Raw genomic sequence first — 14,589 nt, forward strand, 5'->3', positions numbered from 1 at the left:
AATCATCAACGAAGCTGAGAATTACATTTTAAATTAGTTGTAAAATGTACCTTACAGCACAATAGAATTATTATTAGTATTATTTTTAGGAAACTGGGGTCAGAGCGCAGGGTAAGCCAGAATACAGCACCCCCTTGAGCACATAGGGTTAATGAACTTGCTCAAGGGCTCAACAGTGGGGGTGGGGGGGTGGTGGGGTTTGAGGGTTTGAACCACCGCCCTTCCTGTCAGTAACTCAGAGTCTTCAGCCTTTGAGCCACAAATCCTCTAGATAATAATAGATCAGTGAAAGAGAAGTCGAGAATATACTGTAATTAGGTTTATTATTATTTATAATTATTATTTCTATGTTTTTTATGATATTTTTGTTAAGTTTTATATCATTTATTCACTTTAATTTCATTTATTTATGCTAAGTTGTTACCATTCGAACGGATCCCTTATTTCTGCTGCAGAGAAGTCTACGTCTAGAAGCGACACTTTGTGACTGACCTGCGAGTGACTGTGAGAACTGTAGGGGAAAAAGAAAAACAGATTCATCCCTGCATTTGATGGAGAGAATGTGAGGTACTGCAGAAACATGTGCACAGATATTACTGTTTAGTTTTACACCATACTTTGTCAATTCTGCAGCATGAATTTTATTTCATGTGCAAATCCTTTATTTAGTTTGTCTGGTTATTTGTCTAGTGATCAATATACAGTAATAGAGACAGGATGGAGCTCTGTCCACTCCCTGTTACTCTCTGTGAGTAAAAAGTCTCTTTGTGTCCTTATTAGAGTGAGTGGTGGGGTATAATCTTGTTTATCTGCATTCTAAATGCCCTGAATAATGGGTTCATTATTTAACTAGGACATGTGCTAATCTATTTTAGTCTAATGTTCCAGTCTGTAGGTTTTATGACCTAGTACTGAGATGATCACACTTTACTAAGAATATTTAGGCAAAATAAGACATTAATTATCAGAATAGTGATTTTCTATTTTAGATAGAGTTCTTTTCCTGAATACCAATGAATTTTGTGAGTTTGGTGTGTCCACAATGTGCTGTTTTTGCATTAACATGTTTTCATCTGTCCATCATGTTATGTTTCTGTTTTCTTCTTAGTGCTGATTTCACTTATAGCAGTGGCTCATGCTCAAGGTAATTTATGTTTTTTTTTTTTTATTTAACCAGTTATTTAGCTCCACCAACACAACTGGTGGAACTGGTGACTGAGAGTTGGCAACCAACAATTAGTGTTATGTTTTATTAGCGAATGGTTTTAAATTCTTCCAGGCACTACAGTATGTAGCCAAAAGCTGAGAGGAATAAACCATGAAGGTGGTGGGCAGTAAATATCATAAGTTTCCACGTATTCCACTTAAGAATGTCAGCTATGTTAACGTCTTATTTCCTAGGTTAAATCCAAAATAATGTTAAATGGACAGCTAGTGCACTACAAAGTACAATCACTTGTTTCACATCCTTTACCAGGTAATGCCATTGATTAGGGGTTACAAAGTGGGTTGCAGTTCTGGCTTGTTGGTGTTGAGAAGATAGTTAGCTTTGTACAGGAGTAAATAAAACAATACAGAGGCATTTCAGCACACATTAGAACTAATTATTAAGGAGAGAAAGTGTTGTTGAAAGTACAGTACATGTGTAACTGGGGTTTTCGCAGGCCGTTCCTCTCTCCTCAGTACTGCAGACTGTACAGACATACTGTCATCCATGCTGTGCTGTTGCTGTCTATTATCACCACTCATGGAACACCTCTTTTCCAGTCAGATTATTTGGTTTAGCTAAGTGTTGTATTACAATTATTTTTATTACTCTAAACAAAAAAAATATTAAATTTTATGATTATTACGATATTTTATTTCTTTGACCCTATCATATGGATCATTAACTTTTCCCATTTTACAAGAACAGCTCATTTTTGGAAATTATTACTTACTATATATTTTTTTATTTATAATCGCTGTATATTCAGGTTCAAACTTTTACTAGCACTGGGTTTGCTGCATTTTGAGGGCCATGGTGTACTTCAGTAATTTTCATAAATCATAAGTGATTTAAGCAAGGAGATCATACTATGAGTACAATGGGTTTACTATACAGAATTGTGAAAAGGTCTTGAGCATATGCCATGAAATTTAACACAGCAAAGATGCCTTCAAAAACAAATAATGTTTAAAATGTAACAATCTTTTGCTGCTTTAAAATGCATCAGTGGTCTCAGGAAGTCCTTGAACAGTTTCCTGTAAGGAAATGATCTGGGATGATTGTCTGAGCATTTTTGGAAATCTGCAAATGTTCATCAAGGGAATCTGACTCTCTGTCAGGGATAACCCCCAAGGGTGGTTGGTCCTATGGAGCAGTTGGGGTGGTCATTGTCTCTTTGTTCAAGGTCTTTAATTCAAAAGTGTCTATTGTTTATAATATGATATTATTATTTTAGCTCCTAATTTTGACTGGCCGTAGTTTTGCACCTGTTACTCTTTTGTAAGGTTTACTTTGGTTCTGTTTATTTCACTCTCAATTTGTCACCTTTGTTTCATGAATGGTTGATTTTTCCCCCTGATAATTGATGTATTATTTAACATGTTGCTTCTATTACAGTAATTCTAACATGTTCTTGTAACATTTTTTTTATTGTTAAACAAGTAATGTTTACATTTCTTCATTTATTAATTTATTCACTTATTTATTTATTTATTTATTTATTTATCTTTTATACCGCTTTATCCTGTATATGGTCACACAAAGCCTGGAGTAATTTCTACAGGACTTGACAAGGTGGACAAAGTGTCAATTCATAGCAGGGCATGGACATACACACTGTAAAAAAAAGGAAAAAAAAAAACAAGCCACATCAATGTAAAAAAAGTTATAAGTAATAAGCTGTAAGTTGTACAGCTTTTTTAAGTTTACTCAACTTTAAGAGAAGGAATGTGCTGGCTGAGCAAAATATTTTACATTGTTGTCTAGTTTACTTAACTTGTAGTTCAAATATTTATGTCAGTCCAAGTAGTACTGTATATCGGCCCATTTATTTATATTTCTCTAGAGTTGACTCAACCCAACTTTTTATCTACTTAGTGTTTTTTCTCAAAACTGCCAAAATGTAGATGTCATTTTGCTGTTAAACTGTTCATATGTCCTCCTTCTTGGTCTAAAATGAGACTTTAGTAGTACACACTGTGGAATTCATGCATGCGTTTGTTGCTAATTGGATTTCTTACAGGAAATCCTAAAGCTGCGGTGTCCATAACGCCTGATACACATGTGTTCAAAGGAGAGCGTGCTTTTCTCAGATGTGACATTCAGGGAGGAGGAAACACTGAGTGGATATACAGCTGGTATAAAAATAATTCCCCACGTGATACACAGGGAGGGCATGGAGGTTACTCAACCAGGACAATGCAGGAATTCACAGTTTGGTCCAAATACTCTGACAGTGGTGACTACACCTGCAGAGGAGAGAGTAACTCTCAGAGCTCAGAGATCAGTGATGCTGTTACACTGACTGTATCAGGTGAGTCTGTGGGTGTTTGTACAATGTTAACATTATTTATAGGCTTCATATTTTGAGTAGTATATAATAATAATAATAATTAAAAAAATAATAATAATAATAATAATAATAATAAAAAAATAAAAATAAATAATAATAATAATAATAATAATAATAATAATAAATATTATTATTATTATTATTATTATTTTATTTTAAATATAAATACAGTATTATTATTATTATTATTATTATTATTATTATCTTGAATCCCTGAATAAAATGACTTTAAAGTTAGTGACCGCCTGAACTCCATGAGCACCACAATTCTGAGTGTTTATAAACTGCCCACAAAAAACAAACAAAAAAAAAACAAGAATTTTGTCTAACATGCCTTTTTCTCTAATTCCAGTATGTACTCATTCAATGACTCAATTTAATTTATGTCAACATTTATGTCCATCCATGAGAGATGGACCACTGAGTAAAGTCTTCTTAAGCATCTTCCAAAGATTCTTATGGGGTTCATATTCTTATGGGGTTTCGTTTCACTTTTTTTTTTGACCATGTCTTCATTGAAGATTATGGTTTACCACAATCCAGATTTTTTTATATGTATTAAAGATCTTAATTAAATTTTAAGCAATGTCCTTAGTTGATTTCTTTGCTTGAAACAGGCTAATAATTTGACCTATGAAATGAGAGTTATGCCAGAAAGGAGTGAACAAAAAGGAATAAATTGAAAGTGAATATATGAATATATATATATAGCATATTTAAGTACATTTTACACCTATAATAATGAGTAAGAAACATAGGATAAATTATTTAAATGTAAGACAAAATATATATTTAATTATAAATGAAATCATGCATTTTATTGTGTTGGATTTAATATTAACTGTTTATATTAAACTAAAATGTATTCAGCATAAATAACTTAAGCTAAATTAAAACAGTTTTACCTTTACTAGAAAAAAATGTGTTACATTCAATAAATCAATGTCTGGGAGAAATCTGGTAAAGATTGGTTTATTTTAATTGAATATCTGAGACAAATGGATTAACATTAATTAAGTATTTACAGTAGGTGAACCTGATTTACTTTTACAGAATAATCTTCATTTGCACTTAAATACAGTTAAATTAAAAATCAAATATACTTAATAATATTGGATGTGACTTCATTGAAACAATTGTAATATTTCTAAGTTACTTAAATGCTTGTGTTGGGTTAACATAAAAACAACAGGATAGCATTTAACATTTGTAACATTGACATTTATTTCCAGACACGATAAACATTATCCAGCATTTTTGCAGCATCAGAAGCTGGTAAAATGGACAGTAACTGTATACTTCAAATGCAAATACTTTAAAACTGCATGTATCAAAAAAGAATATACTGCCAAATATGTTTCATCTGAAACATCAAGAGTAAGGTGGGCCATATTCATTATAAAGAAACTTACAATATTCTGTTACTACACGTGTCCCCTTTAATTTAATATGTTATATTTAGTTTAATTAAAAACACAAAAGGTAAATCTTTAAGTCAATTACTCACCTCTAGAGCAACGGTTAACTGCTGCAGTTAGACACTTAGTGTCATGGTCAGCTAATCACTTGTTAAAGTGGGAAAGGGGAAGCTAACGCTAACACTCTGAAACACTGACTAGCCCGTCTGCCTCTTTAAAAAATAGTATATTATATAACGCACATTGTAATAAATTCACACACTGAACTAACTACCATGCTAAGTCCAACTTTTAGCCAAATAAAAACCAGAGCAGACTGAGAGGACATCTTTGCTTTAGAACAGCCTGAGAGGAAATAGCTTAACTGAATTTAACCACACAATAACATTTGTATATTTCACAACTGTCTGTAAAAAAATTGAACTGCTACAAAATTATTTGTACATACTTATTACTAACTAAACATATCTCACCTTAAGAAAAATGCAGATCCTGCAGCAGGTGGCACCTCGTCTGGACCTGAAAACCTGGGCGGAAATTGTATGGCAGTAGAACCTAGTCTCTCTAAATGAGTAAAATTTACAACATTTCTTTAGTTGTGACATGGCCAGAAAAATTATATTAAAATTTCCTCATTTTTTTCCTCGCTGATTTAAACTGACAAAATATTAACTTGTAATGGAATTAATAAATAATTAGCATTTGTTTAAATCAGCTTAATTAGACTCCAGAATGCAGTTAGTAAATTTTATTATGTACTTCTCACTAATATTAATTTACCAATTGTTAATTAAGCCCAGTCCCACTTTTTACAGTGTACCATCACAACATAACTACCATTAGTTTTTGTGTTGTCCACTATCCTTTACTGCCTTTTTTTTTTTTATTTTCTCTTCTATTTTTTGAGTAAACAGCAAAACCTAAACCAACTCTGAAAGTGAATTCTCAAAGCTCTATCTACACTGGAGACACTGTTACTCTGAGATGTGAGGTGCAGTCCACTGGATGGGAGTTTCTCTGGCGCAAATATAGTCAGCAGTTACAGCTGCTGAACACGGACCAAACATACACGAACACACATGAAGTGGCCGTCAATAATGCAGGAGAGATACTATACCAGTGTTGTGCATTCAGGCGATCCAATCACAAGTACTACGCCACCTTTGTATATTACACAGACTTTAGTGAGTCTGTCAAAATTACTGTAAGAGGTATGCTATGTTTTTTTTTTTCTTTGGTTTGTTAAAATGGAAAATGGTTTGTTAAAATGCATGTGTGTGTGTGTGTGTGTGTGTGTGTGTGTGTGAAAGAAAAATTCCTCATTACCATTTAGATATTTTATCATTTTTTCTGCAGTAAGACCTAAACCAGTGGCATCCATACGTCCTGATAATCAGGTGTTCAGTAGAGACGCCGTCACTCTGAGATGTGACATACAGGATGAAAGTGTGTCTAACTGGCAGTACAGCTGGTATAAAGATGCTGCACACAGTCCTGTCAGTAGTGAACAGCTGTACAGAATCCGTGGTGTTAAAGTGACAGACACAGGTAACTACACCTGTAGAGGAACAGAGAGAGGAGGCTCACGCACCTCACACTTCAGTGACGCTCTTACACTAACTGTATCAGGTGAGAGTGCGGTCTTTTTATGGATGCCTGAGAAGTACAATTGGATCATAAAATCATGCAAATGTATCATTGTATTAAATAAATGTAGAAAATTAAAAGTTGCACATGCTGTGTAACAGAGAGACCAGAGCCAGTACTGAGTGTATCTCCACAAAGCTGGCTGACTGAAGGAGACTCAGTGACTCTAAAATGTGAGGTTACAGACTCCTCTACAGACTGGACATTCAGCTGGTACAGAGTTCCTTACAGAGATGGCTTAACTCAAATAAAACCTTATCCTGGCTATATCATGTATGTGGAGCTCCTCTCAGACAGCAGCAGAGGATCTGGAGGCTCCTACACTCTCAGTCCTGCTGCTCTTAAACACACAGGAGTTTATATGTGTAGAGGAGAGAGAGGAGAACCAGCCTTACACACACAGTACAGCAATCTACAGCCACTATGGATCACTGGTGAGGAAAAATAACTGTCGAGTTGAAGAGTAGAATACAGAATGTGAATATGGAATAGATTTATGCAACATATACCATGGTTGAGAAACGCATTTAGATAAAAACTGAAATAAAAATGATGTTCTTAAATTTTAAAATAAGTCAATCAAGATAATAAGAATAACAAAGATTTAGCTTTTTGAACACTGGTGTACCTTTATAGATTTTTGGCTGCTGATCATGAACGTTACACTCAAATTTGCCATCATGTACCATTTTTGTTTTATCTGAAATGTAAAAAAAAAAAAAACGGTATAGAAAATGTTATTTAGCATAACTGTTATTAAAATAATGTGATATATTAATTATATGTTGATTCATTTTGTTTCTGTGACAACCCTATCAATAATGTTTTTTGGGCATGCCCAGGTACAGACTGAGGGCAGATTGACTTGCAATTTACTGGTATCTTGCAGTCCGACATGTCTGGCCTTAAGTAGGGATTATAGTGTGCACATATTGTTTCAAAATATAGCACTGCCTACGTAGCTATGCAGCAAGTAAGCTAGATTATATATTATAATTATTTGTATTTATTTATATAATAATAATAATAATAATAATAATAATAATAATAATAATTATTATTATTATTATTATTTTATTATTATTATTATTATTATTATTATTATATGAATTTGCTATATAACGATCAATATTTGGTATTAAGTACCGTATTCTACCAAACCTGCTGGATCAGTTTGGCCACAGAGTTAAAAAATATGTCTATAGTACTCTGTTGGCACTTGCTTATTCCATGCCTGTCTCATGGATGTTGTGATGCTCATGAACAAAACATTTTCCACAAAAATTTTAAATATTTGTTATAATTAATATTGGCACACATTTGATCCATCCATTGACTAAAACAGATTATTTGAATTAGCAGAATCCTTTCTCTAGATAGGCTTGGTTTAATTCGCGAAATCACCCGTTTGTGTCATCTTTTTTTACTTTATGCCAAAAAGGGCAAGTTCCAGATTCCATTATAAAAAAAAATACATGAATACATAAATACATAAATAAATAATAAAACAATAATAATAATTATTTTTATTATAATAATTATTATTATCGCCATTAAAAGCATTAATAATAATAATAATAATAATATTAATAATAATAATAACATTTACAAAATTAAATGACATTTTATTTAAGAAACAAAAATAGATGCAGTTACAGATGATATTATTGTGGTACACTGTTAGTTAGCACAATGCAATTAACAGAATTGTGAAGTTGTCAAGTGTCAAACACAATTAAAAAAAAACAGAGAACAAGGTGAAGGTTTTACCTAGTCACATCCATAGTCTACCTGTCACACCAAATCTGAATTAACTCTAGAATAACAAGACTATAGATCATGCATTAGAACATAGAGGTATAACTGCAGAAGATGACATGATGCCAATTTAATTAAAGGTGACTGCATTGGTTTATTCCAAACATTGTGATGTACTATAAATGTCTGTGCTTTGAAATGTGGTTGTGTTGCAGTGTCTAGCAAATGGTACAGTGCTTATAACCCTAATAGTCTGCTAAAAGAATCAAGTAAACTGGGTAATTTGGTTGTTTAGAGATGTTGATGTGATAAAACTACAATAATAATCAGGCAACAGTGAAATTTGGTGATAAGGATTCATTATTTCCATTGCTGATGTGTTGGCAAAACATGACGATAAATAACTGTACAACAGTAAATGTTCAGTTATAACTTTATATGAGTTCCTTTTAGTTTATTGTTTATTTCCATATGCTTTAGTAATATACAAGACATTCCTCAAGCTAGATATATGTAACTATATGCCTAGTATAAAATAAAACACAGCTCAGTTCACTGGCTCATCAGGCTACTCTAATTGCCTAATCATATACAGTAGAGGACAAATCACGTACAGTAGTATGTCGCTTTAAAACTTTCAAATTTATAACAGTGTATAGTAATTTACTTGTGTTTTGCCCTGTCGTACATGTTTCTGCTTATTTTTGTAGTTACTTGGCTTTTTGTTCCGTTTAAGGTAAATCTCCTCAAGTCTCTCTGATCATCAATCCCAGCAGAACTCAACACTTTACTGATGACTCTCTCTCACTGAGCTGTGATGACCAGAGTAACTCTACTGGATGGACAGTGAGACAATACACACACAGTGAGGGAGTGTCAGATTGTTTATGGTGGGGATCAATTACAGGATCTACATGTAAAATCAGCTCCCTCTCCACATTCTACACTGGAGTTTACTGGTGTGAGTCTGAATCTGGGGAGACCAGTAATCCTGTCAACATCACAGTGCATGGTGAGTCTTCATGGAGTGTAAAAACCAAGAACCGAGGTGCACATTGTGTAGCAGTTTTCCTGCATGGATGCTTCATCGTTCCTCACTTTGTACACAAATACGCACACAGTTCACAGCACTTTGCATTTACTTTAATAGCCACATTCACTTTTTCTGCATTGTCTATCCATGACCTTGTACTCCTTTTTTTTTTTGTATTTTCAATTGTGTTGTAAGCAAATGTGGTATTTTCTTTATTGATAGTTCACAGAACACAATTTGCAGTTTGCAAGTCATTGATTATTACAACAAAAATAATTCAGATTTCTCTTTGGCGGCACACTCGCTTAATGGTTAGCATTCCCATGTTCCAGGTGCACATGTTCTCCCTGTGCTTAATGGGTTTCCTCCAGGTACTCTGGTTTCATCTGGTTTTCTCCTATGCAGATTAGGCTAATTGGGTAAATGAGAATGTGAGTGTGTGTGTGTGTGTGTGTGTGTGTGTGTGTCTTTGTATGTTCTCTGCAATAGATTGACACCCTGTCGAGGGTGTACCCTGCCTCGTGCCCTAATTTTCCTGGGATAGGCTGCTGTCCTCAGTTATTTTGCAGGATCCAAAGTCCCAGTTTGATTTGAATGCCCCTCATATTTTTGTTATGTAGATCACACTTTAATAAAAGTTAAATAAAATTTAATTGGTCCACACTATGTTGCTATCCATTTACTGTTTTTGAAGAATTACTATTACTATTAAAATGAATCATGGCATAAGAAAATATGGAATAAGAACAATAGAATTTCTGATTTTAATAAATTAAAATTATTAAGCAATTTTGCTCTGCTTAACCGCTTTAATGTATTATATATAAAACACCACAATTTAATGACAACAGAACTTGATAGCATCAGGCACAAATGGTACTTAATAAAACATTTCATGCAGCTGATTTTATAATAATAAGCAGGTTAAACACATCAGTATTTAAAAGTAACAAAAACATATATTTATCCTTGGCCCAAAGAAAATAAATTGTGGTTATATGGGAATTTTTTTATGTGATGTCCATTAACAACTGAATGTTTTATAGGAATTCCTAAAGCTGTGGTGTCCATAACGCCTGATACACATGTGTTCAGTGAAGAGTGTGTCACACTTAGATGTGACCTCCATGAAGGAAGAGGTACTCAGTGGACATACAGCTGGAAGAAAAATAATGAATCGCTTTCCACAAAGGCAAGAAATGGGGTTTACACAGACAGCACAAAACAGGAGTTTATAATCTGGTCTGTTGAATACTCTGACTCTGGTGACTATACCTGTAGAGGACATTGGAGTGAGTCTCAGAGCTCAGAGATCAGTGACATGGTTACACTGGCTGTATCAGGTGAGTCCATGGGTGTTTATTTAATATAAAACATTAGTTTAAGGAGTTTGAGCTGAAAAGAGTTGTTTGTAACTGATTTCTGATTTTAATATTGATTTTCACTTTGCTTCTTACTAATTTCTCTCAGATGATTTATTATCAGGTTCTTTGAAGGAGCATCTACATTACTTGGTTATGGATACCCATAAGCATTTTAATGGTGTCACAATTTTAATAATTGTTTAGAACTGTGGATTTGAAATGAAGCAGTTGAAGTAATTAAGTACAGATTTTTAGCTTTAACTCGAGGGTTTAACAAAAAAAAAACAATTGCAATAACTTCTTAGAAATTGTATAAGTCCTTTAATTGTCACATGCTAAAAAGTAATTTTAACAAACATACAATGGAAAATATCAGGATTATTTTTATAATTGGATGCAAAGACTTTGCAGTCAGTGACTGCCTGAAGTGTGGAACCCAACCATTGAACATTTTTTTTTTTTTTTTTATATATATATATATATATATATATATATACTCAGCAAAAAAAGAAATGTCACTTTTTCAGGACTGTGTATTTCAACAATAATGTTGTAATCCAAATAACTTTACAGATCTTCATTGTAAAGCGTTTAAACGATGTTTTTCATGCATGTTCAATTAACCATAATCAATTAATTAACATGCACCTGTGGAATGGTCGTTAAGACCTTAACAGCTTACAGAAAGTAGGCATTTAAGGTCACAGTTCTAAAAACGCAGGACACTAAAGAGACTTGTCTACCGACTGTGAAAAACACCCAAAGAAAGATGCCCAGGGTCCCTGCTCATCTGCGTGAACGTGCATTAGGCATGCTGCAGGGAGGCATGAGGACTGCTGATGTGGCTAGGGTGATAAATCGCCATGTCCGCACCGTGAGACGCCTAAGGGGGGCGCTACAGGGAGACGGGAAGGACGGCCGATCATCCTTGCAGTGGAAGACCACGTGTAATAACAACTGCACAGGATCGGCACATCCGAATATCACACCTGCGTGACAGGTACAGGATGGCCACAACAACTGCCCGAGTCACACCAGGAACACACAATCCCTCCATCAGTGCTCAGACTGTCCGCAATAGGCAGTCCATGAGGAGGAGATGCACTGCAGTACTTCAAGCAGCTGGTGGCCACACTTTTGATTTTGAGCCTCCCTTCATTCAGGGACACATTGGGAAACATTTTTAGTTTATGTCTTATGGTGTTGACTCTTTTAGTGTTCATACAAATATTTACACATTTAGTTTACTGAAAGTAAAAACAATTAAAAGTCAGATGACGTTTCTTTTTTTGCTGAGTGTATACAGTGGTGTGAAAAACTATTTGCCCCCTTCCTGATTTCTTATTCTTTTGCATGTTTGTCACACTTAAATGTTTCTGCTTATCAAAAACCGTTAACTATTAGTCAAAGATAACATAATTGAACACAAAATGCAGTTTTTAAATAAAGGTTTACGTTATTAAGGGAGAAAAAAAAAACTCCAAATCTACATGGCCCTGTGTGAAAAAGTGATTGCCCCCCTTGTTAAAAAATAACGTAACTGTGGTTTATCACACCTGAGTTCAATTTCTGTAGTCACCCCCAGGCCTGATTACATTTCATAATATTTTATTTACTTAAATTGCCATGCATACAAAATCCATATCTTTACCAAATCAACAGGTTAATTTATTTCCATGACTGGAATAAATCGAAAATACTAATTATTTTTTTTAGCTGATTGATTATGTTCTTTTAAGTTCAAACAAGTCCTCTGTTATTACTTTACTGCAAGAGTTATTTATTTATTTATTTATTTATTTATTACTGATTTTAATATAATGCAAATATGTTCATATGATGATGCAGGATTTATGCATAAAATAATAATCAGAATTAAAAAAAAATGTCCTTCAGTCAAGTCATAAGCCTTTGCTAAATATCAAATATCCTGAATATGGACATTTAAACCTACAGTTTTGCCATCTAGTAATGAATATTAAATATACATATTGGTTTTATCCACAAAGCATATGTTAAGCACTGTGAATCTACTGTCTATGTGGTAAAGTAAAAAGCAGCTCTAACTACTTTATAATTTTATATCAACAGCAAAACCCAAACCAACCCTAATAGTGAGTCTTCAGAGCTCTATCTACGGTGGAGACACCATCACTCTGAGTTGTGAGCTGCAGCAGTCTACTGGATGGAGGTTCCTCTGGTACAGAAATAATCAGCAGTTACAGCTTCAGAACTTTAAACAAGCAGACACAAACACACTTACAGTTGCAGTCGATATTGCAGGAGAAACAGAGTACCAGTGTTGTGCACACAGGACAACCTACCACCAGTATTACTCCTACCACCACATATACTTTACAGAGCGCAGTGATCCTGTCAAGATTAAAGCAACAGGTATGCCTATATGTTTTTAATTAGTAAGAAAAATATATTTTTATTTAATCAAAATTCTAGGTGGCACGGTGGTGTAGTGGTTAGCACTGTCGCCTTTCATCTTCAGGGTCTGGGTTCGATTCCCGACCAGGCTCGATTCCCGTCTCTGTTTGCATGTTCTCCACGTGCTTGGTGGGTTTTTCCTTCGGGTACCCCGGATTTCTCCCACAGCCCAAAGACATGTAGGTTAGGCTAATTGGCGTTCCCAAATTGCCCGTAGCGTGTGTATGTGTGTGTGCCCTGCGATGGATTGGGTGTACCCTGTCCAGGGTGTACCCCGCCTCGTGCCCTAAGCCTCCTGGGATAGTCTCCAGGTCCCCGCGACCCTGAATACAGGATAAAGCGGTATAGACGATGAGTGAGTGAGAGTATCACAATGCCTTGTCATTCCAGAATGTTCAAAATAAAAATAAAAAATTGTAAAAAGGTATATCCTTTAAGATTTACAACATAGAAAATGAAGGTGTTAACCCTCGTAGTTCCATTGAAATTTGACAAGCTTTTTACATTTTCTTTTTTTTTTTTGAAGACCAACTGTTTGGTACATTATCACCACCTGCTGGACTAGATTGGGTATTAGTAGTTATACAGAAGGGAACCATACAGCTACAGGGATTGCTGTTGTTGTTCTAAGGAAAATTGTCATTGTGTTTGCAAGCTTATGTGGGGTTAGGTTTATTACAGACTTCCCTTTTTTTTCAGAGGAGTCTGAACTTCTGCATTACGATTACAAAAAAAAAAATCTAATCTATTATTTTTTAAACAATGTACAGTTAGTTGTTTTTGTTTTTCTTTTAAGGTTGAGTGTCTGTGTGTGTGTGTGTGTGTGTAATTTGTGCATTCACTGTATTAATTAATTAAATAGCTGTACAGGATAAAATCACTGTAATACATGTAACGGGTTTGACCCTTTATGCACGAGTGGCACCACTGACACACTGACATGAGGCATGTGAAAAAACGTAATTTATTTAAAGGTCCTACACATTATATTTTTCATTAAATTTTAATATGATCTTTAGGGTCCTAATGAAAAGTTTGTATTATACGTTAATTAAAAATTCAAAAGGATTGTGTAAAAAAAACACTACTTTTACCTGGTAAAAACTAGTTCTCAGCAACCTGTTTCAGTACATGCTAATTTAAATGCTCATGACCTCTGCTGAGCCCGCCCCCCCGTTCTGTGGGGCGTGACACGTCGGGTATAGCGACGGAAGTGTAGTCCAGTGCGGGCAATGCTTTGGACTGCATTACCCACAAAGCATTGCCACAACGCAGTGCTTTGTGGGTAATGCAGGCCAAACTGGAAAAGCCTGAGCCTGTTTTCTTCAGTCGTTTTTGGTTTGATTTAAGTACGGAACCTACGCGGAAGTTTG

The 14,589-nt window shown here is 34.5% G+C and overlaps 1 protein-coding gene across 7 annotated transcripts in view; it reads left to right on the top strand.

The window, feature by feature from the left end:
- Window positions 1-230: 230 nt before the first annotated feature.
- LOC128530239 (leukocyte immunoglobulin-like receptor subfamily B member 2) overlaps window positions 231-14,589 on the top strand; it is a 53,143-nt gene continuing 38,784 nt past the window's right edge. For 2 of the 7 annotated variants that reach the window (XM_053504043.1, XM_053504097.1), the window contains exons 1-10: window positions 252-567; window positions 691-748; window positions 1,109-1,144; window positions 3,231-3,521; window positions 5,893-6,189; window positions 6,335-6,607; window positions 6,727-7,059; window positions 9,120-9,395; window positions 10,463-10,759; window positions 12,872-13,174. In XM_053504043.1, coding sequence (XP_053360018.1) covers window positions 718-748; window positions 1,109-1,144; window positions 3,231-3,521; window positions 5,893-6,189; window positions 6,335-6,607; window positions 6,727-7,059; window positions 9,120-9,395; window positions 10,463-10,759; window positions 12,872-13,174 — 2,137 coding nt within the window. In that variant the 5' untranslated portion in view covers window positions 252-567; window positions 691-717. Of the gene's footprint in view, window positions 568-669; window positions 749-1,108; window positions 1,145-3,230; window positions 3,522-5,892; window positions 6,190-6,334; window positions 6,608-6,726; window positions 7,060-9,119; window positions 9,396-10,462; window positions 10,760-12,871; window positions 13,175-14,589 lie in introns of all 7 variants that reach the window. The other 5 variants (XM_053504061.1, XM_053504051.1, XM_053504070.1 and 2 more) reach the window with 5 other exon arrangements.

Source organism: Clarias gariepinus, chromosome 1, assembly GCF_024256425.1.
Source record: "Clarias gariepinus isolate MV-2021 ecotype Netherlands chromosome 1, CGAR_prim_01v2, whole genome shotgun sequence".
NCBI lineage: Eukaryota > Metazoa > Chordata > Actinopteri > Siluriformes > Clariidae > Clarias > Clarias gariepinus.